The sequence below is a fragment of the Streptopelia decaocto genome (assembly GCF_964273445.1).
Source record: "Streptopelia decaocto genome assembly, chromosome: 3".
Taxonomy (NCBI): domain Eukaryota; kingdom Metazoa; phylum Chordata; class Aves; order Columbiformes; family Columbidae; genus Streptopelia; species Streptopelia decaocto.
The window spans coordinates 3608036-3630533 of record NC_138656.1 but is presented as its reverse complement, the minus strand read 5'-3'; the positions used below and the strand labels follow the sequence as shown (position 1 = coordinate 3630533).

The window sequence follows — 22498 nt, the reverse complement described above, 5'->3', positions numbered from 1 at the left end:
TCTACTTGCTGTAGATTCATCTCTCTGAAGGGTTAATAAATGAAGCAGAGAAGCTGCTCTGTTCCTTAGTATGCTGGTTCACTGACAGACAGATTCGAATGAGATTTATTGAAGGCTGCTTAGAAAATTTAGCAAACAACAGGTAACTTAAATAATAAATTCTCTGGTTTTACATCTATCTATTTTTGCAACATATAGAAAATCCGAGTTGACTATAATGGGTATTTCATTTTACAGGAAGACAAGTTAAACCAGACAAAACCGAAAGTGTAAAAATAAGTTTTCAAGGTGGTGTGGGTGCATCTGATGTTTCTATTCTGTTGGTGTCCTGAATTTCTCATCACATTGCGTTGGGCTGTTCTCCCTTCTGCCAGAGCTCACCGCCTTCCTACCATTTGGTAAAATCAGGCCCACGTCTTAGCAAGTTGAATGCAAGGTCGAGTGCCTTAGCATAAGCATTTTGAACTGAATATTTAGATTTTACATGCAAGTGGCTGCGCAACAGACAAGTTCTTTTCCACCACGTCTGTTGTGGTGTCTAATTTCTGTGAAGAAGCAGCTGGAGGTAGAAGTAATACCTTGACCTCAGATAATTTGTTTAATACCAGCCAAAGCTGTGAGATTCTACAGTTTGAAGACTGGCAAAAGTGACATTTATTTAATTGATACAACCAATCAACTGCTGAACATCACCTGCAGTGTTGTGTTGTTGCCATTTTGCTAAGAATTGTATTTGTGAGATGATGTTAATTATTGAAAGAAATGTAAAGATGCTTATCACCGATGTGCAAGTTCTGTTACATGCAGTTTATGTGCTTGAGTTTTCCTAGATAGTTGTCTTACTATACACACCTTCTTGTGTCTATAATGAATTTAAGGCAGATTTATTCCTGCTGTTGTCTGTTTGTAGAAAAACCATACTCATTTTGCTGAAATTTCAGAAGATATTTTATGAAACCCAAAACTAATAATTTCTCTTTTGAAACTTAAGTAATTTTTAATACGAAAAAAATGTATATTGTCTTATTTTTATACGTGTCCAACAGCTGCGTGTCCAAGGTATTAACACGTAAAGAATTTGAAGTATGTGTAGTTCAGATGGAGAAAAGTAGTTGGCTGACATGAGGGTGGATTTCACACGGGTGTTTCCGGTGTTTTCAGTTAGTCTGTTGCTCACCCAACCTGAGCTTCTCAAAGTAATTTTAAAATGGACTGGTTTAATTTTGTAACAGCCGTTTATTGTCATCATTTCTCTCTTTCTCCTTTAGATCAGTAGTAGTTTCACTTCGTCTTCTTCCAAAGCTCTTTGGTACGTTTCAACAATTTGGGAGCAGTTATGATACACATTGGATAACAATGTAAGTAGCGCCTTGTCCCCAGCAGCCTAAATCACCAGGAGCAGTGAAATTTTAGGGATTGCTGCAAGGCTTTAGTGTGTCCAAATTAATAATGACCTACGGTTATCATCTGTCTGTTGCCTGGCCTAGATGTGTGAGCTTGTCTTATCACTAGATTTCTTCATAATACACAACTGTTGTAAATGAGATGAAGATTAATTTTTGTATTTTTTTTTATTCCCTCCCTCCCCTTTAAATAGCAAAGGATTTTCAGACAGTACTAGGCATATTGTAAAAAGTTGTCATAATTTGATGCTACGTCATTCTGTTCTGATTGTAAGTCAACTGCTTCTCAGTAGCAAAAATTTGGTTTATAAGAAAACATTTGGAATGGGAAGATAGATAGTATAGCATTCCGTACTAGAACAAACTGTGTACCTAGCTGGTCTAACTGTGAAGAACAGACTGCTGGAATTTTGGGGAAAGACTACAGGGATTATCAGCAATTTTTCTTGGCCTTTTTGCCATGACTTTTAACTATATACCCAGTTCTGAGTTTTGGCTCAGACTTTTTCTGTATTAGGGCCTTTAGAAAGAGTCTCGAAGGGGAGTGTTTTGTCAGCCCTGTGCCTGAAAATAATGCCATTGTGGAGCCTGTTGGATGACATGGAAGAAGAGAGTACTGTCTAGAAAATACTCTTGAATTCCTGGTGGATGGAAAACGGAATGTTTACTTTGGCTTTATGTGTGTACAATTTTCCTATAGCAGCTGTCTAATTTCTGTAGCTTTTCTGATCTTTTAAAGCCAAGCATAACACTTTCTGCCCTTTAAATTGACACAGGTGGGCAGAAAAGGAACTTAACATGATGAAACTTTTCTTTGATAACTTGGTACACTACATTCAGGCAGTCAGGGAAGGACGACATAAACACGCACTGTAAGTACAAAACTGGCTTTGAGTGCCTGAGATTTGATGTTTGTAAACGTCTCTTTTCTGCTTTTCTTCTGATGTGTTCTTATATGTAAATACTTTCTATAGGGACATTACATGTTTAGGGAAACAAAGGCCTATAACAACAATAAGCTTTCAAAAAGCTTCCTTTTCTGTTAAAAAAAAAATGCAACAACTCTCATGTCATTTTTGTTAGACATTAGTTGAATATTTGTTTACAAATAAAACATGAAGATTTTATGTATTCAAATCAAAGCTATTTTAGATCATAAAACTATTCAGATGTTTTAGTTTTAAAATCTGTTATCATTAACCTTTGTATTTAACACATTTATCCATACTTTCCAATCTGTATAATAAAAATCAGGTATATACACCCAAGTGATGCAATTTCTAGCTTCCCAACCCTGGAGGAATGGACTTGTCATGCTTTGATATATGTCAAAGTCAATATGTAAATATGGGCTTCCACAACTGAAAATTGTTGCTATTTATGGGTCAAGTTTTTACTTCTTCATACTCCTTTCCATTGGATGTTGCTCTTGTGAGAAGTATTCAAAACCTGATTGAAAGTGGGACAAATGGCTTCCAATTCAGGCAAAATGATACATTGTTCTGCTCCTTTGACCATTGAACTTCTACCTTGTAAATAGAAATAAAGTTAATATTTGTATGTGAAGTTATGAAAATGTTTTTCTAAATAATGGATATCAGCTGGAATCAGAAGTTCAGGGTAGAAATACCAGCATTTTACAAGTTCGGGAGAAAATTAAGGTCAGATCCTGCAGGATGCTAATGACAAAATGATGCACTTAAACTGGACTGCATGCCAAAAAAACAGCCAAAAAAGGTACCTTATCTAGTAACGATGAGTGTGTCGTTCCAGTTGTTCAGTGTGGTTCTGTTAAGTGTACACCTGCAGTCTAGACTATATATTGAAGTTCAGAAAGAAACTTATAAGAAAAAGGTATTTATGCTTTTAAGAGGCACGTGTATGAATGGGGTAAAAAAGTTATGACAATAAACAATTAACTTTTTAAAATACAAATTTAAATTTTAGATACAGCCACAGTGCAGAAGTTCAGGTTCGTCTTCAATTCCTGACATGTGTGTTTTCAACTCTAGGATCGCCAGATCATTTCAGTAAGTATTTGAGGTTACCTTACCAGAGAAGCACCTCATAATAAGGCTCACGTAGTACTTAATAATCAATGTTAGCTTAAATAATTGATATTTTATACATGCAATTTTAAATAATCTCTGGTAGTGTTTCAAAAGAAGGAAGATTTTTTGATGAAAGCACAGAACCAGCATTGGAGTTTAGATTCTATTCCAGTTCTGTGCGAACAAATTTTTATGTTCTCCATGCTTCATTTTTTCTAAATATTAGGACTGTAGTAACTGCTGAAATATAATATATTCTGTATTTGTGGGTTTTGATTCATATCCATAATGTTCCCAGAGATCCTTTAGTAGAGTGCACTGTAAGTAAGTTGTTATACCAGAAAGGAACAATTCTTTATATTTTAAAACTATCAGAAATTGGCTTACACTTCTGTGAAATTAGTGTATAATATGGTATAGTATATGTTAGTCGATCTGTACAGATCTGTACAGATGCTGAAACGTTTTCTCTCTAAAAGGTTAAAAATAGAAATCTTCTGATGTGTCTGATGGAATTCCAAGTCAAATGAAATTTGTAGTAACCCTTGGTGGCTTTCTCTTCCATAAATTCTTTTGGCCGCTCTCTTTTTAAGCCCTTATAAACTAATCACCTTCAGTGCTTCAGCATCAGCTCTGTACAGACTTTTGGTTGAGTATATATTGAGGTCATTTATTAAAGCGATTGAAGGGAGGAGTCATTTGGGTAGTCTCATTATAGGTAGTCAGTGTTGGCACACAATGTATGGCTTGTCCCTCTGGTCATTAGAGGAAGGAAGAAGAATATCTGTAGCAAAGCAAAAAAAAAATTCAAACACTGTATTTGCAATTGCTGATAGGATAGCCACAATTCTTTTTAAAGAAATTTGTTGGGATCACAAATGTTTATCTGCCAGCTAAGAAAATAACCTTACTGTTCTCCTGAAAGGAGAAGTGATGAAATAGAGATCCTAGTTCCAGCCACAGTCTCAATATTGAGCTCTAAGTTGTGGCCAATAATTACTTATAAACTGAAAAAACAACCCGCTGTTTGGTATGAGATCTCAGGTTTCTTGTTTCCGAAAACTTCTTGTCCTGACAAAACTCTTCTGTGTGTATTTTGCTGTATATTTGATGCTATAAAGGAGCAGTTAAAAATACTTTCCTAATTTTAGGGTTGAGTTTAGAACAAGTGGACATACTGTGGCACTGCTTAGTAGAAGATTCTGAATGTTACGATGATGCACTACACTGGTTCTTGAATCAAGTACGAAGTAAAGATCAGCATGCTATGGGTATGGAGACTTACAAGCATCTTTTTTTGGAAAAGGTATGTCGAGAGTTAATTACAACCTTCTAATAAAAGCATTTCTTTCTGAATCAGCACTATTGAATGTAGTTTAAATTGTTTCTATGAAAAATATGCCTTCAGTGGTCTGGGAGGGTCCCACTCGTCATGCAATGATTTTTCTCTGCTTGGAGGGAAGAGAGTAATACATTGACATAAATCCTTTTCATACTGTTATTTACTTGATTGTGCAATAATTAATGTAGTCTGCTGCTTTTTCAAGGTTACACATTTTTTGTCTAGTTTTCTAAGCGTCTGATTTTTTTGAATGGACATGTCTTGTCTGCTAACAAATTTTTCTGCTGTTGATAAGTTAAGTAGCTGATATTACTAGAATAATTTTTGTTTCCTCTGCACTGTTACAGTCCAAATCAGTGGTAAAGTGGTTTGTTTAAGCCAATCGTAATTGCTTTTTTATATTGTATATACCATTCACAGAGTGTGGTCTTTTGCAAGAATAAATTTTAATTGATCTACTACATTTGAATATGATTGCTAATAAAAATGACATTTTTCTGTGCTAATGAAATAAATAGCCTGTAATTGCTATCCATTCCAGCACTGAATTGTTTTTTTCCATACTAAAGTGCATTCATTTTATTTAGATGCCACAACTAAAACCGGAGACTATCAGTATGACTGGCCTAAACCTCTTCCAGCATTTGTGCAATTTGGCTCGATTGGCTACCAGCGCGTATGACGGCGGCTCAAACTCAGAGGTCAGCCCAGATTCTACACTCTACACTCTTCTTTCTGAGGGAAGGGGAAATGACATATCTCCTGAGAACTTAGTGGCTTGAATGTTATTTACTGGTTTGAAATGGTAATGTCACAGTCCATAGCGGTGACATCTGTATGGATTCCTGCCTTGAGGAGAGCCCTGGAAGCTCAGGACTCAAGACTTGCAAGTGTCAGACACTGAAATGGAGATAAGAGGGACCAGTGATCCTGACCTTCCCTTGTGGCTTTGAACATGTGTGGATTTTGTCTCTAGAGGCACAGACAGGAAAGCGCAAAGAAAGTGATACCTGTTGCCTGTGTGTCCTTGTGGACTGCATAATATACTTAGTATAACTGAACCCTGTTCACTGTGGTGTTTAAAGAACGGGTTTGTAACGTTCTTATTTTATAAATAAGAAGATTCAGATGGCATTCAACTAGGCATATTTAATTCTGACTAGAAATCTGTTGCAAAATGTGTCTCAGTTTACATATGTGTTTTACAAGTTCTTCTGTAGTTTTTCATATAAAGTATCTCAGAAATAAAATTAGGTCTAGGATATTTTTCTCTGAATTGACTTGAAGCAATTTTTTATTAAAATTTCCATTCTTGCAATGAATACCGATAATAGTTGTGATTTTAAGGCTTCATTTGAAAGTAATCCTGTTTGTCAAAAATGAAAATTCATTCTTGAATTTTAACCAGTTCTCACGCTTCAAACTATGCAAATATTTATGAAGGTTAGAATTGTATAGTAATTGATGTGTGTAGCGGCGACAGCCCGAGCAGATGAACAACAGAGATATTTTTAGTAGTTGCATCAAGAGGCAAATAAAATGTCTCAGGTTGGAAAAGCATCACTCCCAGTAAAATAATGAGGCGATGTTTTGTTTCTGTGTTTGTTTTCCTTTTGTCAAAACAGTTGTGTGGCATGGACCAGTTCTGGGGTATTGCTTTAAGAGCACAGTCTGGTGATGTTAGTCGAGCGGCTATCCAGTATATCAACTCTTACTATATCAACGGTATGAATTTTTACTTTCATTTTCTGTTGAAAATGTTTAAAAAAAATCTAATGTGATTCTTATTCTTGGTATTAAAATGCATAGACCTAAAGTTATGTGTATATAATTGATTTTAACTGATATTACAGGTAAAACTGGTCTGGAAAAAGAACAGGAATTTATTAGCAAGTGTATGGAGAGTCTGATGATAGCGTCTAGTAACCTTGAGAGAGACTCGCATTCAAGTCTGACCATTATTGAAAGAGGACTCTTGATGCTGAAAACTCACCTGGAGGCTTTTAGGAGGAGGTAAATAGCTCCGTTGACATATTTTGATGCAGAATTTGTTTATATTCCTCTTATCATAATGATGAATGAGTTATTATTCTTAATGTAAGTATTAGTTTCTTTGTTTTTCTTTGTGTAAAGTAAGGACAGCAGTGGAAAGTTTTGCAAGGTAATATATAAGGTTTAAACAGTTATGAGAGTTGGCCCTTGTCACTGTGTAAAGACATATGAATATGCTTCATGTTTTTCTATCCCTCACTTTTCAAAGTTACTTTAGTTTTATTTGAAAAATAGGGAGAATATAAATAATTTCCTCTTAGCTTGGAAAAAAACAGTGAATAAAGGTGCAAGTTTTGGTTTTACTCTCATTGTTTATTGAACATTTGCGTTAAATAGGTTTTGACAAAAATACTTTTCCACTGTTTTTACCTGCTTCTTAAGGTTTGCGTATCACTTGAGGCAGTGGCAGATCGAAGGCACTGGCATCAGCAGTCACTTGAAAGCCCTGAGTGACAAACAGTCGCTACCATTAAGAATTGTCTGTCAGCCTGCGGGGCTTCCTGACAAGGTAACTTAAAAACCCTTCGGAAAGTGCATCCCACAGTGTTAAATTGCGGTAAGTCCACCATGCGCTTTGAAAAATAAAATCTCTGGTTTGTTTCAGATGACTATAGAAATGTATCCTAGTGATCAGGTGGCTGATCTACGGGCTGAGGTCACCCATTGGTACGAAAACCTGCAGAAGGAGCAGATAAATCAACAAGCGCAACTTCAGGAGTTTGGCCAAAGCAGCCGCAAAGGGGAGTTCCCTGGTAAGCTGGGTTTGGAATAATCTAGTTTTACACACGAGTTTTACTTTTCAACTGAAACTGAGACTTGCAGTTAAAATCTACACTTTTACTCCTCCGTACTCTATTTTGGGGACTGTTTAGTATAGATTTTTTAAAAAAAAATGACTTTCTAATAGTATTTTTTGGTCAGAAAGATCTCTGTGAACTATGGTTCAGTGTATTGAGTGTTTACACTTTAAAACTTGGGTCATTCTGCATCACAGGAGACGTGTTGTAAGGGACATAGTGCACACCTCTGACTCAGTGACCTTTTACTATGTCCATTTTAATGCACCGGTATTAGTTAATCTACAACAGAAACCAGTTCCTGGTTAGGAACATGAAATTGTGATTATTTCATCAACTGAGGTAGAAATCTGAGCAGAGTTTATCAAATTCCAATCAAAATTACAGGCTCATGGTGTCAGTGTACAGGTTTTTCCTCTTACCTTTTCACGGAATAACAGAATCACAGAATGTTAGGGATTGGAAGGGACCTCAAAGATTATCCAGTCCAATCCCCCCGCCGGAGCAGAAACACCCAGATGAGGTTACACAGGAAGGTGTCCAGGCGGGTTGGAATGTCTGCAGAGAAGGAGACTCCACAACCTCCCTGGGCAGCGTGGTCCAGTGTTCTGTTACCCTTACTGAGAAGAAGTTTCTTCTCAAATTTAAGTGGAACTTCTTGTGTTCCAGTTTGAACCCATCACCCCTTGTCCTACCATTGGTTGTCACTGAGAAGAGCCTGGCTCCATCCTCCTGACACTCACCCTTTAGATATCTGTAAACATTAATAAGGTCACCCCTCAGTCTCCTCCAAGCTCAAGAGCCCCAGCTCCCTCAGCCTTTCCTCACACGGGAGATGCTCCACTCCCTTCAGCATCTTTGTTGCCCTGCGCTGGACTCTCTCCAGCAGTTCCCTGTCCTGCTGGAACTGAGGGGCCCAGTACTGGACACATTATTCCAGGTGTGGTCTCACCAGGGCAGAGTAGAGGGGCAGGAGAACCTCTCTCAACCTACTGAGCACCCCCTTCTAATCCACCCCAGGTACCGTTGGCCTTCCTGGCCACAAGGGCCCAGTGCTGGCTCATGGTCATCCTGCTGTCCCCAGGATGCCCAGGTCCCGTTCCGCTACACTGCTCTCTAATAGGTCATTCCCCAACTTATACTGGAACCTGGGATTGTTCCTATCCAGATGCAAGTCTCTACACTTTCTTTTGTTATATTTCATTAAATTTTTCCGTGCCCAACTCTCCAGCCTGTCCAGGTCTCGCTGGATGGTGGCACAACCTTCTGGCATGTCAGCCACTCCTCCCAGCTTGGTGTCATCAGCAGACTTGCTCCTTATAGAGCTAAATCTTATTGCCCTTAATTGGTTTTTAGTTGTTTTCTCAGGTGGGATTTCAGTTTCATTAAATTGGTGTAAACTTTTGGCTCTTGAAATTCTAGATTTACACCTTTTTTTTGGCTATTGTAGGGTGTACTGTTAAAAATAAGTCTTAGGGCTTCCATTAGAAAAGAAACTACGATTCCAGAAATCTACCGAAATACGTTTTTATTCTAGGTGGCCTCATGGGACCTGTGAGAATGATTTCATCTGGGCATGAACTGACAACTGATTATGATGAAAAAACGCTTCATGAATTGGGTTTCAAGGATATGCAGGTATTACCAGCATATAGATAGCACTCACTGAAAAAGATTTATATGTTGCTTTGGTCTAGCACAGCTGATACAGGTAGTTGTGGTGGAAGGTCTGCATTTCTTTGGGAGCATCCTGCAGTTTTCTGAAACTAGTTGTTTCAAGCTATCTGATACGTGCCCCGACTTAATGTTGTCAGGCCTTGCTCCTGTTGTCAGTCTTTAAAATAATAAATCATTTTTAAAACCTAATTGTCATTGTGCTAGCAGATGTGAAAACTCGGAGTGAAACACAAATATCAGGTTTTTGCATTCATCAAAGAAAACTAGAGAGCAATGACAACAAAATCAAGTATCCACGTTTTGTCTGAATCGTTGAATTCGTTTCCATAGTAGCAGTGAGTCTCCCTCTCTTTTCCCGGGTTAAATCTGAAGCATTTTTAAACATTTATTTGTGATCTTCTGTTTCGATTCAGAGTTCCCCCTAGAGTGGTCTACCCATGAGTTTGCTGAAATTGCAGCATGGAAGAGCTTAATTTGATTTGTATACATATGAATGACATTGTGACTATTTGAGGGAGGTGGGACTGTAACAAAACTCACTAGCACATCCTCACATACATTCTTTCTATCTAAAGGAAAACTAAACTACTCTACACCTACAGGGATCTGCTAACATCTTTTCAGAAAGATTATTAGTGGCTGATACGCTTACATGCGCCACTCCTGGCTGTAAGTAATTGTGGCAGCCAGTGTGTGTTGACTCTTGCAGTTCTGAATCAGATGATCTGTTTGAGTGCATCTTCCATCAGTTCTTTTTGCTAAATGGATTGGGTTCATTCAAAAGCAAAACCAGTTTTTAGTTTTATTTTTTTCTTATTAACATAGATAATTTTACAGAATTGCACTATGGCGCAATCAGGTGTTTGCAGAACTCGGAGCAGCAGTAACATTCAGTCTGAATGGCTGGATGTGATCAATATTTGGAGGTGACAACTAGTCAGCAGGAGCAGTTTGCCTGAGAACGTTGTTATGCCAGTATAACAGATGTCTGCTTTTCCCACCGCGCTGCTATTTGTGTCACTGTGCCCTCGCTAGCATTCTTCAGTTCTTTGAGCCAATTTATCTCATTTTTCCTCTGGATTAGTTTTTGTGCCATTTCATTTATATACTGAGAAGTCAGTCCAGCATTAGAGTCTCCCCAGCCTGAACGGCAAAATAAGGGATGGGGGACAAGAAAACAGCAAACAGTGTATGCAGCTGTGCCACGAATGCTTGAAATTAAAGCAAACCCAAGCTTTAATTACGGTAGTTGCTCAAAACATGGCTCAGTAAAGACTTGACAACAAAAATATTGATATATCTTTAAGTTCTTCATTCTAATCCTGCTGAAAACATTCCATGGCTTTAGCATATGAATTTTTAAAATCATCTCTCTCCTCCTTGTTGTTTCTCTCTGTTTCTAGATGGTGTTTGTATCCCTGGGCGCACCGAGGAGAGAACGGAAGGGTGAAGGTGTTCAGCTGCCAGCGTCTTGCCTGCCCCCTCCTCAGAAGGACAACATTCCAATGCTTTTACTCCTGCAAGAGCCTCATCTTACCACCCTTTTTGATTTGTTGGAGATGCTCGCCTCTTTTAAGCCTCCTTCTGGAGAAGTGGCTATGGAAGACTCTGAGGTAATTTAGAGTAATTTTATTAGAATAATTACATTTAAGACCTATTTCATTTGATCTATTTTTCCTTAACTAGCCTATTTTTTGTGTACTCTATCCAATTGCGAGATGTGTTTATTGTCTGTATATTCACATTTCAAGGATGGTGTAATCATTATCATGATTTTTCTGATTTTCTTAATAACATTGTTCAGATGTATTTTAGATGTTTTAAATATTGTAGAAGCTATGAAAAAGTAACTCTTAGGAAAGAATATTGGTTATTTAAGTAGATATTGTACCTAATAATGGGAACTGGCTTGAAGAAAGGTTTGTAAAGGTTTTATTGCAAAAACTCAGGTTTTATGTCTTATATGCCATATTAGCTTGTGGAAAATTAAATACGCACTGGTATATTCAAACCAATAGTTTGGTTTTAAGTTTTATTTACACTTTAACATTTCAAAGTATGTGATAAACTGTAAAGATAATGGAATTATTCTGTCTGGTGACAGAAGATACAGAGAAGGCAGAGTTACTGAGTTGGGGAATGACCTATTAGAGAGCAGTGTAGGGGAAAGGGACCTGGGGGTCCTGTGGACAGCAGGATGACCATGAGCCAGCACTGGGCCCTTGTGGCCAGGAAGGCCAATGGTACCTGGGGTGGATTAGAAGGGGGGTGCTCAGTAGGTTGAGAGAGGTTCTCCTGCCCCTCTACTCTGCCCTGGTGAGACCACACCTGGAATATTGTGTCCAGTTCTGGGCCCCTCAGTTCCAGCAGGACAGGGAACTGCTGGAGAGAGTCCAGCGCAGGGCAACAAAGATGCTGAAGGGAGTGGAGCATCTCCCGTGTGAGGAAAGGCTGGGGGAACTGGGGCTCTTGAGCTTGGAGAAGAGGAGACTGAGGGGTGACCTCATTAATCTTTACAAATATCTAAAGGGTGAGTGTCACGAGGATGGAGCCAGGCTCTTCTCGGTGACAACCAGTGAAAGGACAAGGGGTAATGGGTTCAAACTAGAACACAAGAGGTTCCACTTAAATTTGAGAAGAAACTTCTTCTCAGTGAGGGTAACAGAACACTGGACCAGGCTGCTCAGGGAGGTTGTGGAGTCTCCTTCTCTGCAGACATTCAAACCTGCCTGGACACCTTCCTGTGTAACCTCATCTGGGTGTTCCTGCTCCAGCGGGGGGATTGGACTGGATCATCTTTGAGGTACCTTCCAATCCCTGACATTCTGTGATTCTGTGAATGTAGTTTCTTGCAGGTTCAGGGAGACTTCAATTATCAGGTGTATTTATGGTTTTACATTGGATAGGAGATAGCTTCTTAATTTAGAATGAATACATTTTTGGACTTTGAAATCCTATTTTCTCCAAGAAGTTCACAATAAGAATGATTGTTTTGTGGTTTCTCAGAGTTCAAGGTGCGAAGAACTCCATCTCCATGCAGAAAACTTATCCAGACGTGTCTGGGAACTCTTAATGCTTCTGCCAACGTGCCCTAATATGTTGCAGGCATTCCAGAATATTTCAGATGAACAGGTGAAAAAAGAATGCTTGTTTTACATGTTTATCTTTATTATATAGTGTTTCAGTTGAATTTTCTCCAAATAGGAATGTTAAATAGAAAGTCTCTTAAGTAGGCTGAGACACAAGTAAACCTAATAATTCTTATGAAATTAAACAAAACAGAGATGTCAGCTTAGTTGCCAAAGTTTGTTTTTATATATTCTTTTAAATCAGTTAATAAGTGAAGAGTCAGTACTAATTGCCACAGTCTTTTGGTTTGAATTGAACCAGCAATTTCTTCATTTGCAGCCTTGTTTGAACACTATGGCTGTTGTGATAGTGATCCTTTTGTACTCCCTTCTACACCTTCAAAACATGGGGACTTACCTGGTTGTTTTCTTGTCCTAGAGATAAACACTTTGCCTCTTTTAAAGCTGTTGAATTTGCTTATTAACAGTTTTCAGATATTATGCTTCTTTATGGTCACCCACATCAAAATGTTAGTGGAAGTTATAATTTAGAGTATATAACTTTTGGCTTCCTCTACTGAAAAATTATGTATACCTTTATCTTATAATAATGCTGGAAGTTTACCAGATTTTGTTGCTGAATGTACATTATTCAAATGGTTAATCATGTATAGAAATATGCTTGAAATTTTCTAATTTCAAATAACAGATGAAATTAAAGCCAAATAATTTGTCTGTGTCACTTTAAAAATCCTCTCCTTGTGTTTTTTAGATATATTAGCGTTACATACAATTGTATTAATTGTTTTCTGTCTTTTTTATCTTTGAAGGGTAATGATGGCTTTAGCTGGAAGGATCTTTTGCGAATAAAAAGTGCCCATAAACTTCTCTACGCTCTGGAAATTATCGAAGCTTTGGGAAAGCCCAACAGGAGAATAAGACGTGAATCTACGGTAATAGCTTTTCCTGCACAGAATGTGTGTTTTTCTCTCTAAACCAAAATACATATTGATGAGTTATTTTACAGCATTTTAATTCTTTAACTGTTTTTAAAATGAATTGTTCTTGTTTATCTTTAGGGTAGTTACAGCGATCTTTACCCAGACTCAGATGATTCAAGTGAGGATCAGATAGAAAATAGTAAAAACACGTGGAGCTGCAAGGTTTGATTTTCCTACAATATTCTGTGACACCTAATACAATTTTTCAAAAAAAGATATAAAATGAAAACCCATTCAAAACATGATCTATCTTGGAATTTTTTATCACAAATTTAGTATAACATTTTGAAGTTTTTCTGTGTTATCAGGCCTGATACTTAGCGATATTTCTGTATTTATTATTTATTTATATATATATATATATAATTATTTATTATTTCTGTATTTATTATTTATTCTGCTTTTTCTCACGTTGTTTTCTCAGTTTGTTGCTGCTGGAGGGCTCCAACAGTTACTAGAAATTTTCAATTCTGGAATCTTAGAGCCTAAAGAACAGGAATCGTGGACTGTGGTAGGTGTTTATTCACTATTTTTCTCCAGAATAACATAACTCTCCTTTGTAAAGACTTTCAATTACTTTCAGCCTTTCTAATAGTTACTTTTCTGCAGCAAGTGAAATAAATGAATTCTGTAATTGAAACCACCAGTCTATGCAATAGCGTGTTTTTCTTGAATATTTTAGATTCCTGGAAGAATTTATTTTCTTAGGAAAAAAACCAACCAAACAAACCACGTACTTCTGCTTTTTTCTATTTTAAAACCACCCTTTGTATTTTTCTGTGTATTTTTGGTTTAAATTTTGTCTAGTCATAAAGATCCCGGTTTGTAGAAGGTAAAACTGCAGATCATGAGAACATCTTAGAGAAACAAACCTGAGTTTCATCTTTAGGCATGATTGCAACTGCATTGATAATATTATTGCGTACCACACTTAAAATCCAAACTAGCCAAACTTTATTTTTTCCTTCTTTTCTGCCTTTTTCTTGCTATTTGGAAGCTTCTATTATAGTCTGTTTTAAAAGCAGTAATTGTTAATTATCTTTACATCTGAAGAGGTCAAGAAATACCATTTCTCCTTGTTGGCATTGAGACAGAAGTTACAGCATTGTGGCTATGGTGTTAATAAAGACACTTTTCAATAACGAACATGATTATTAGTTGTGCTTGTATGTCTTTTTCATGATCATTCTGTTACTAGTTTGAGCTAAATTCTTATCATAATGAAAACTTTTAAAATTAGAGTTAATTTTTGTCTTTTATTTTCAATTTGCTTAAAAAATATTGAAATATCTTCAAGCTCTGAGTCATATGTGCATAAAAAGAAGTCAATGAACAAGCATAGATATATACGTATAAAACTGATGACAGTTACTGAAATGCTAAAAAGAAGGCAAGTATACATTTATTAAGTCTGTTTTTGTTAAATAATCTTCCCCTTTATTGCCTCTTGTGGTGAGGTTTTGCCAGTTAGGATTCTAGCTGTTTAACCTTTACACTTTACTTAAGCTTTTCATGTCAAATTCTGTATCAAGTGTGGAATTATTTGTTAAATAAACCCCTGAAAAAGGAACATTTCCTTTTCTTCTTCACAGTGGCAGCTCGACTGTCTGGCTTGCTTGCTGAAGCTGATCTGCCAGTTTGCAGTGGATCCTTCGGATCTGGATTTAGCGTACCACGATGTCTTTGCCTGGTCTGGCGTGGCCGAGAGTCACAGGAAAAGAACGTGGCCGGGCAAATCGAGGAAAACCACGAGCGACCACGCCAAGGGCCTCCACATACCTCGTTTAACAGAGGTAGGATATCAACCGTGTGTGCGTTTTGTGAGCTTTGGAATAATGACTCTGAAATGTGAGCTGGAGCCAAACTTCCCATTTGTCATTGTTATACACGGAAGAACTTCAACTCTTCTAGAAGTATTGGGTAAAACAGATGCCTAAATTGCCAAAGCTACTATGATATAAGGAAATTATCAAATGTATTAAATGTTTTAACATTGCCTGTGTGTGAATGCTGCTACCAGTTTCTGTAACTGGTTTTGAATTTTTCGTTGTCGATGATGAATTTTGTTATTGAAGGGGATTTGCTATCTAAATATTTTTAAATACTTTCTTCGGACTTTGATTTGAAAATTCTATGTAGCCTGTCATGTTCTTCAAAAATGGATAATTTAAGTGAATGTATCAGAGATAGGCAAAACTTACATATCCAGCCTCATCCTCAACCTTGTTCTCTTCAGGCCTGAGATTTTTAAAAGGCAGTGAATAGTCTATGCTTTTAAAAAAATAATGTCTTTACCAAAAGGATTGCATAAATGGTTGATTTTTCTATTCAGTTAAATTGTCTTTCTTAGAGAAATAAGATGAAATTTTAGCATCTAGACTTAGTCAATGAAACACAGGCTTTTAGAGCTGCTTTAATAAAAACAATATAAGTTTAACTATGGAGATGCCGTGATTTGTCTTTTGCTCTTCCTCTACACAGGTGGGTTTGTTTTAGATTCACACAGTGTATAATTTAAAAACAGATCAAAAAGCTTGTTGTTATATTAACTGTGTTTTTTTTTCTTTTGACTTCAATTTTTAAAGGTGTTTCTTGTACTTGTCCAGGGAACCAGTTTGATTCAGCGACTTATGTCAGTTGCTTATACATATGACAACTTGGCACCTAGGTACAATATCTTTTTATTTTTGTAATAAAGCTAATCGAGTGTGCACATTTTCATCGCTGCTTTAAATAAAGTAAATAGCTCTTTCTACTTGTACTCCCCATTAACACCCAGATCAGAAATTTAAGTCTATGGTCACTAGACTTGCTTTTCTTAGTCACCTCTCCCCCACTTAGAGATGAGTGAGAAAGAGGAGAGTGGCAAAAATTCTCAATGGTCAGGGTATAAAACACGGAGTAACAAAAGAGATGTGTGTGTGCTCAGAAATTCTCATGCCAAAACTATTTCTTTGTTCTGTTTGTAGCAATTAGTCTTCTCAGTTTCAAGGCCGTGTAAAGGAGAAATTAAAGTAAATTTGCTTTTGAGCTGCTTAGTCATCTGACAGTTTTGACTTGTTTTTCCCAGCTATTACCTTATTACTGCTGAAATTACCCTTGTTTTAGTGAGTGTGCAGGTACCAAAGGCAAAATTTTACCTTCAGAAATGGGCTGCTAGAGATTCTTGTCCTTTTTGCCTTTTGTCCTGAGAAAAGCAATTCTATGTAAGACTTTGTCCTGATGGAACAGGACTGGTGGTGGGGATGTCAGGGGGTTTACTGCATTTCGTGTTGTAAAATTCCCTGATTCCAGGTCAAGTTTTACCAAGTTCCAAGTGTGTTTTGCCATATTTTTGAAAGATTGTTAGGGACACTCAGAGCATTTCCAGTCAAGTCTACAAGTGTGCCTAATTTTAACCTCTAGCCGAGTTGCAGGAATGATTTTCAATATATACAGTGTGGGTTTGCTTTCTTAACCTTTCCTTGTAATTTATAAAAATGTAAGTAAAGAAATGCGAACATTTAGAATGTGTCTAAAATTGGCAAATGTTTGTTCAAAGCGCAGTTCTCCATGAAGAATTGCAGCTTTCTGCTGTACAGGCCAGTTCTTAGTTCTGTTTCACAGCTTCTCTTTTTTGGGTAAACTAAAGGGGTTGTGGGTATTTTTGCTTGACTTTTTGTCTTGTAGTCAGAAAAGCTTTAAGGGGATGCTTGAGGATTTTAATATTTCTATTACTGTTGCTAATTTTGAATACTGCAAGAAATAACACCTTTTAAGATTAAAATGTTAGTTTTCTTAGTGGCTACTTAAGAGTAACTGTGTTGTTACTTGTGTGTATTTGTAAGTGATAATCTGTTACATTCTGTGATGAAGTTCAAGTGGCTTTATCTTCTTCCTGTTCAGGGTGTTGAAAGCTCAGTCTGATCACAGATCAAGACATGAAGGTTAGTGCTGTATGTTATGAACTAATAGTAATGAAAACATATGGAAGATACCAAACTACGTATTTGTTTGATTCCAGCATTAGAATGCGATAAAATTGTTTCCCTTGGTAGTGCTAGGGCTGTTATAATCTAGGTGAGAATACACGGAGAAGCTTTGTTCTCTGGGAATTGTTTTATATGACTTGAAATTTTGGACTGTAGCCATGTCTTCATCTCCAGAGGAGCTGGTTTTGGTAGGCAAAACACCTTTATTCTTAACCTCCAAAAACCAGCATATATAACGCCATAATAGAGGCACCAATAGTCAACTTTATTCTGGTTTACAGAAATAATTCTGAGCCCAGAATTTCGTGGAGCTCCCCCATCTATCCCTCTTGGTCTCAGTGACCTGTGTGAGATTAAGTCTGTATCAAATGGTCAAAAGTACAGCACAGGTGTGCACTTTGTTCTCCCCTGCAGACGTTAATGTCTGTGAACTTGAATTCTGAGTAAATACTGTGTATCACCTGGTTACTTTTAGCTGTTAAGAAGAAAGGAACAGATACACTAGTTACTCCAGGGAAATGTTCATGTGAAGACATGATGCCACCCATTAGCAAAGCAGAGATGCAGGAAAGGATTGTGCCCCAGATTGGTAATACTTAGAGTAATCTAATTTAATTGTCCTCAGTAGTACGGTGGTCAGTATTTAGCAACATATGGATAACATTCAGAGTTTCAGGAATATCTTACATGCCAGTAAGGATTTAGTCTTGCACATAGTATGACTGAAATAAATGTCATGTGCCAGAACTATGCAACTCTCAACCTAAAAAGTTGTTAGTTACAGCGTGATTGACTCTCTCTTCCTTTCCTTTCAGTCACTCACTACTCCATGTGGCTCCTGGTGAGTTGGGCTCACTGCTGTTCCCTGGCCAAATCCAGCCTGGCGGACAGTGACCATTTGCAAGACTGGCTAAAGAAACTCACCCTGCTTATTCCAGAGGTACATTAAAGGAGATTATTGCATCGCTAATTACTGCATAATATGCAACAAGATTAACTTTGGTTTCAAGCTGCGATTAAATTCAAGACATGTTGTTTCCTGCTAAAAGTAGGCAGGATCTGACTCAGTTACTTACAATCCCGTTTAAGAAATAATAATTTATAGTTAAAATATGATGCAAGATGGCTCATTGGTGGTTGATTGCAAACCAGTTTATAAACTCTCATCTTTCTTCTTTTTTTGAAGGTAATTTTTTCATTGTAATTTGTTTGAACTTTCTGGATGATGCCCTCTAATGTGGATTAGTCTAAATATACTGTCACCCATTACATTATTCTTTCAGCTCTACTTTTTGTCATAAGATGAGGTGAATGAGAGCGGATATAAAATTGTTCCTCATTACTGAAACTTTGTCTTTAAGTGATTTTTTCTGATGTACTAAAAACTTGAAAATTGCATAAAAATGCCCATAATACAACTTTTCATATTTATTAGTGATAGTTTGTTGCTTTATTACTCAACCATAGAAAAAGCTTACCTGCTGACTCCTTTTAGAACCCTGGAAAAAAAGAGTGCAAACTGGATTAGAGAGAGTCTGTGGATATTTTTGTTAAGAAAACAATAAAAGAAAGAAGAAGATACGTCTTCTAGTGAAATTAAAACAAATAACCCTATAGTTAGGAATGAGTAAGTGTAGGTTCCAGGATCACATAGATTTCCCTAGTTTGCCCAGACGAGATATTTTCTATTTTAGTAACTGGCTGTAATTTTTACTGTAGAAAATACGTAACTTCAGAGACAAATGGCACAGACAGATCAGCTTTTATGTTTGAACAGTGTCATTTGCATTTTTCTGTAAGTAAATGTACGTTATTTGTAGTGTGTGTTTTTAGAAAGACATATTTTATCTTGATAACCTGATAGGTATTTTCAGAGGAACTTAATTATGTACATATGAAAGAAAAGTCATCAAAAGAAAAAAAATCTTCTGAATCATGCATGTAATAATTAATTGTTTTATTTTTCATGCAGACTGCCGTTCGCCACGAGTCTTGCAATGGTCTATACAAGTTATCTCTCTCTGGTCTGGACGGGGGAGACTCAATTAATCGATCCTTTCTGCTGCTGGCTGCATCAACGTTATTAAAATTTCTCCCTGATGCTCAAGCTCTGAAACCAATCCGGGTAAGAATTTAAGGAATTGATAGGACATATGATCATTATGTCTGAATGAGCACTTGGAAGGACTTGTATGGCAGTGAAGTGGGCACCTGGATTTTGGGTCTGTCAGACAGTTATTCTTGTGACCCTGAGCAGGTTTTGATTTCAGGTGAGAGCGGCACTTTCCGTCTAAGTCTGCTTTCATTTTCAGCTCTGTTGATATTAAAAAGAAAAAGTTAAATTAAAAGAATCTACAGAAAATTTTGCATTATTTGACTCATTTTCAGAAGAGTTTAGAGTTGTGCTAACTAGCATTGAATTCAGCCGAAGTTTCTCATGTTTCTTCTAGTGAACATTTCTTGCAATTTGCAGTGGGTAGGATGGAGTCAATACTATTCTGAAGTTTTTTTAATGTCACCCTGACCATATTGCAAGAAAATTAATAAGTATTTCAGAAGAAAAATAGAACATGCACTGTTAGCATTGTAAAATACATTGGCTTATCTTAAATAGGGGCTTGAACAAAGTAATATCTTTGTAACAGTTACTGTGTTTAATACGTTTTTTTAAGACACAGTTATGTTGTCTGATGTACTTCAGAACAAAAGCAATTTCTTTTCACAGATAGAGGATTATGAAGAAGAAACAGTGCTGCGACCAGGCTGTAAGGAATATTTTTGGCTGCTGTGCAAACTGATTGATAACATACATGTCAAAGATGCAAGTCAGGTTTGTTTTGCTTTGCATTCATAGGCACGTTGGCTTTTTTACATTTGGGTTTTTGGACCGTTTTTACTTCCGGATGAGACATGTTTATTTAAGAGATTGTGAGCTGCTGTGAACAGCTCTTGGATCTTTCCTATCTCCCAGCTTTTCCTACTCTCCGAAATGTATTTATTAGCTTCAGATACTAAACCTCTCGAGTCAAGAATAGGGAATGGGTATGATACACAAAGAAGGTGAACTTAGATGAAGGTCACAGACATCAGGAATGCTGTAGCTGAGAGATTCACTGTTAATAATTTCAATGCGGTCTAAGGAGGACGTAATCAAGTATTTGACTAAAGCTAAAAGGGGAGAATATTTCAGTTAACAGCCACTTAGCACAGGTTAGAGAATTTATTCACAACTTTTGAAACATCTCTGAAGGGTTAAAGTTACCTTGTGGGCAAACTCTGCAACTGCTTATACTGGCTGGTGGCCCTACAGAAATCTACTTCATTTGAACGGTACAGCATTAATTTTAAAAAACAGTTTCATCTCATTTATAAAAATGTATTAAAATATTGCTTCAAGCATGTTTGAAAGTTGAGTTTTAATTGTCCCTATTTTTCTGTGTGCAGTAATAAAATTTCATCCAAAAGCGTAACCAGAGTTTCAGGCTAGGCTTATAAATTGTGATTCACAAGGAACATAATCATTTTCCATTTATATTCCATTTTCTTTATTCTTAATCAGACGACACTGCTTGATTTAGATGCACTGGCAAGACATCTTGCTGACTGCATTCGGAGGTGAGGTTTGCTAATTAATTTCACTTGTTAAGTTGCATTAGATTTATTGTTAGTGGGACGGAGTTCTAACATTTCTTTTGTATATATTTGTATATATAGCAGAGAAATCCTTGACCATCAAGATGGTAATATAGAAGATGATGGACTTACGGGACTACTTCGTCTTGCAACAAGCGTTATTAAGCACAAACCACCCTTTAAATTTTCTCGTGAAGGCCAGGTAAGAAAAGGACACTGAAAGACCTCAAAGAGATCAAAATTGTGTCATCTCTTGTTACTCTACTTTCCTCATTTCACCTTTTTTCCACCATTTTACTGTCCAGTAGTCCTAATGGTGTCCACAATGTGTGCCACCTGACGTAAGGTTACATTGCTGACAGTGTTGTAAAACATTACTACTATGTAATTATCCTGGAAGAAGTGTATTTTAGGTATGGAGAGCTTGCAGAATAAATTGTAGCAAGAATTTGGTTCACAGAGTACAGTGTGGAGGGTGATGTAGAAATTAAAACAGAAGAGCTGTGCAAAGATCAGATTTCTGTAGCTTGGCCATATGAAAAGGGTAAGAAGAAGACTAAAGGGAAGCTTAAGTAGAGAGGAGCAATACTCCACAGAATCCTGAAGTACGTTGCATGTATGTAGTATATCCTTATATGTTTGATTTGAAGAGTGGAGGAAAGTCAACAGAGCAGTATCCACAACAAACTCCTCAAATTAAATTATCGGTCATGAATCAAGCATAGTTTGGCATTCTTTTTCAGTGAACATGTTTCTCTTTAGGCTTTAATATGTTGACATTGGACTTTATGTAGTATAAAGTAAGTTGTTGAAATAGAATTAATTCAGAATTTAGAAAAAGTCAGAAAGTTCTGTAAATGATAGAGGTCTAGAAAGTATAGGAGTTTCTGGGAGATAGTTAATGAATGACTGTTGTCTTTTAAGAATGTGCTGATTGAACTGTTTTACAGGAGTTTCTGAGAGACATCTTCAATCTCTTGTTCTTGCTGCCAAGTTTGAAAGACAGACAACAGCCAAAGTGCAAATCCCATTCTTCGAGAGCTGCTGCTTATGACTTGTTGGTAGAAATGGTAAAGGGGTCTGTGGAAAACTACAGGCTGCTCCACAACTGGGTCATGGCACAGCATATGCAGTGTAAGAACCTTTATTCATCTATAGCTTTGGAGTATTTTGTGGAAAACGAGTCCATTGCATTTGCTGTTCATTTGGGGTTTGTTTTGAATTTCCGTATTTATAAAGCTCAGTACAGAAATCACAGAATTTCCATTTCCTCCTGAAATACACCTGCGTTTAATGACTCTCTCAAGTGTCTGCATTTAATGACACACTAAACACAATGATCTCTTAAGAGTGCATAAGTAGAAACAGGGAAATTCAGTGATGACACAGAATATTTTTAGATTCAAACGGAATAGTCCCAGTTTCCAAAGGCAAGTAAGATGTTGTTACCACTAACACTGCTCTTAAAAATTCAGCTTTGTAGCTCTGCTTCTTATCCACCAT

General features: G+C 37.0%; 1 protein-coding gene across 7 annotated transcripts in view; it reads left to right on the top strand.

Moving 5' to 3' along the window:
* Window positions 1-22498, top strand: part of USP34 (ubiquitin specific peptidase 34) — a 120508-nt gene that overhangs the window by 58780 nt on the left and 39230 nt on the right. For 6 of the 7 annotated variants that reach the window (XM_082048245.1, XM_082048248.1, XM_082048246.1 and 3 more), the window contains 25 exons: window positions 15-142; window positions 1269-1358; window positions 2180-2275; window positions 3351-3433; window positions 4606-4760; window positions 5384-5497; window positions 6422-6521; window positions 6650-6809; window positions 7230-7356; window positions 7453-7600; window positions 9183-9283; window positions 10726-10935; window positions 12329-12454; window positions 13221-13343; window positions 13470-13553; window positions 13816-13902; window positions 14984-15184; window positions 15977-16059; window positions 17277-17317; window positions 18178-18302; window positions 19335-19487; window positions 20088-20192; window positions 20922-20977; window positions 21077-21197; window positions 21946-22129. In XM_082048245.1, the coding sequence (XP_081904371.1) occupies window positions 15-142; window positions 1269-1358; window positions 2180-2275; window positions 3351-3433; window positions 4606-4760; window positions 5384-5497; window positions 6422-6521; window positions 6650-6809; window positions 7230-7356; window positions 7453-7600; window positions 9183-9283; window positions 10726-10935; window positions 12329-12454; window positions 13221-13343; window positions 13470-13553; window positions 13816-13902; window positions 14984-15184; window positions 15977-16059; window positions 17277-17317; window positions 18178-18302; window positions 19335-19487; window positions 20088-20192; window positions 20922-20977; window positions 21077-21197; window positions 21946-22129 (3001 nt within the window). The remainder of the gene's footprint in view (window positions 1-14; window positions 143-1268; window positions 1359-2179; window positions 2276-3350; window positions 3434-4605; window positions 4761-5383; window positions 5498-6421; window positions 6522-6649; window positions 6810-7229; window positions 7357-7452; window positions 7601-9182; window positions 9284-10725; window positions 10936-12328; window positions 12455-13220; window positions 13344-13469; window positions 13554-13815; window positions 13903-14983; window positions 15185-15976; window positions 16060-17276; window positions 17318-18177; window positions 18303-19334; window positions 19488-20087; window positions 20193-20921; window positions 20978-21076; window positions 21198-21945; window positions 22130-22498) is intronic. The other variant, XM_082048244.1, reaches the window with a different exon arrangement.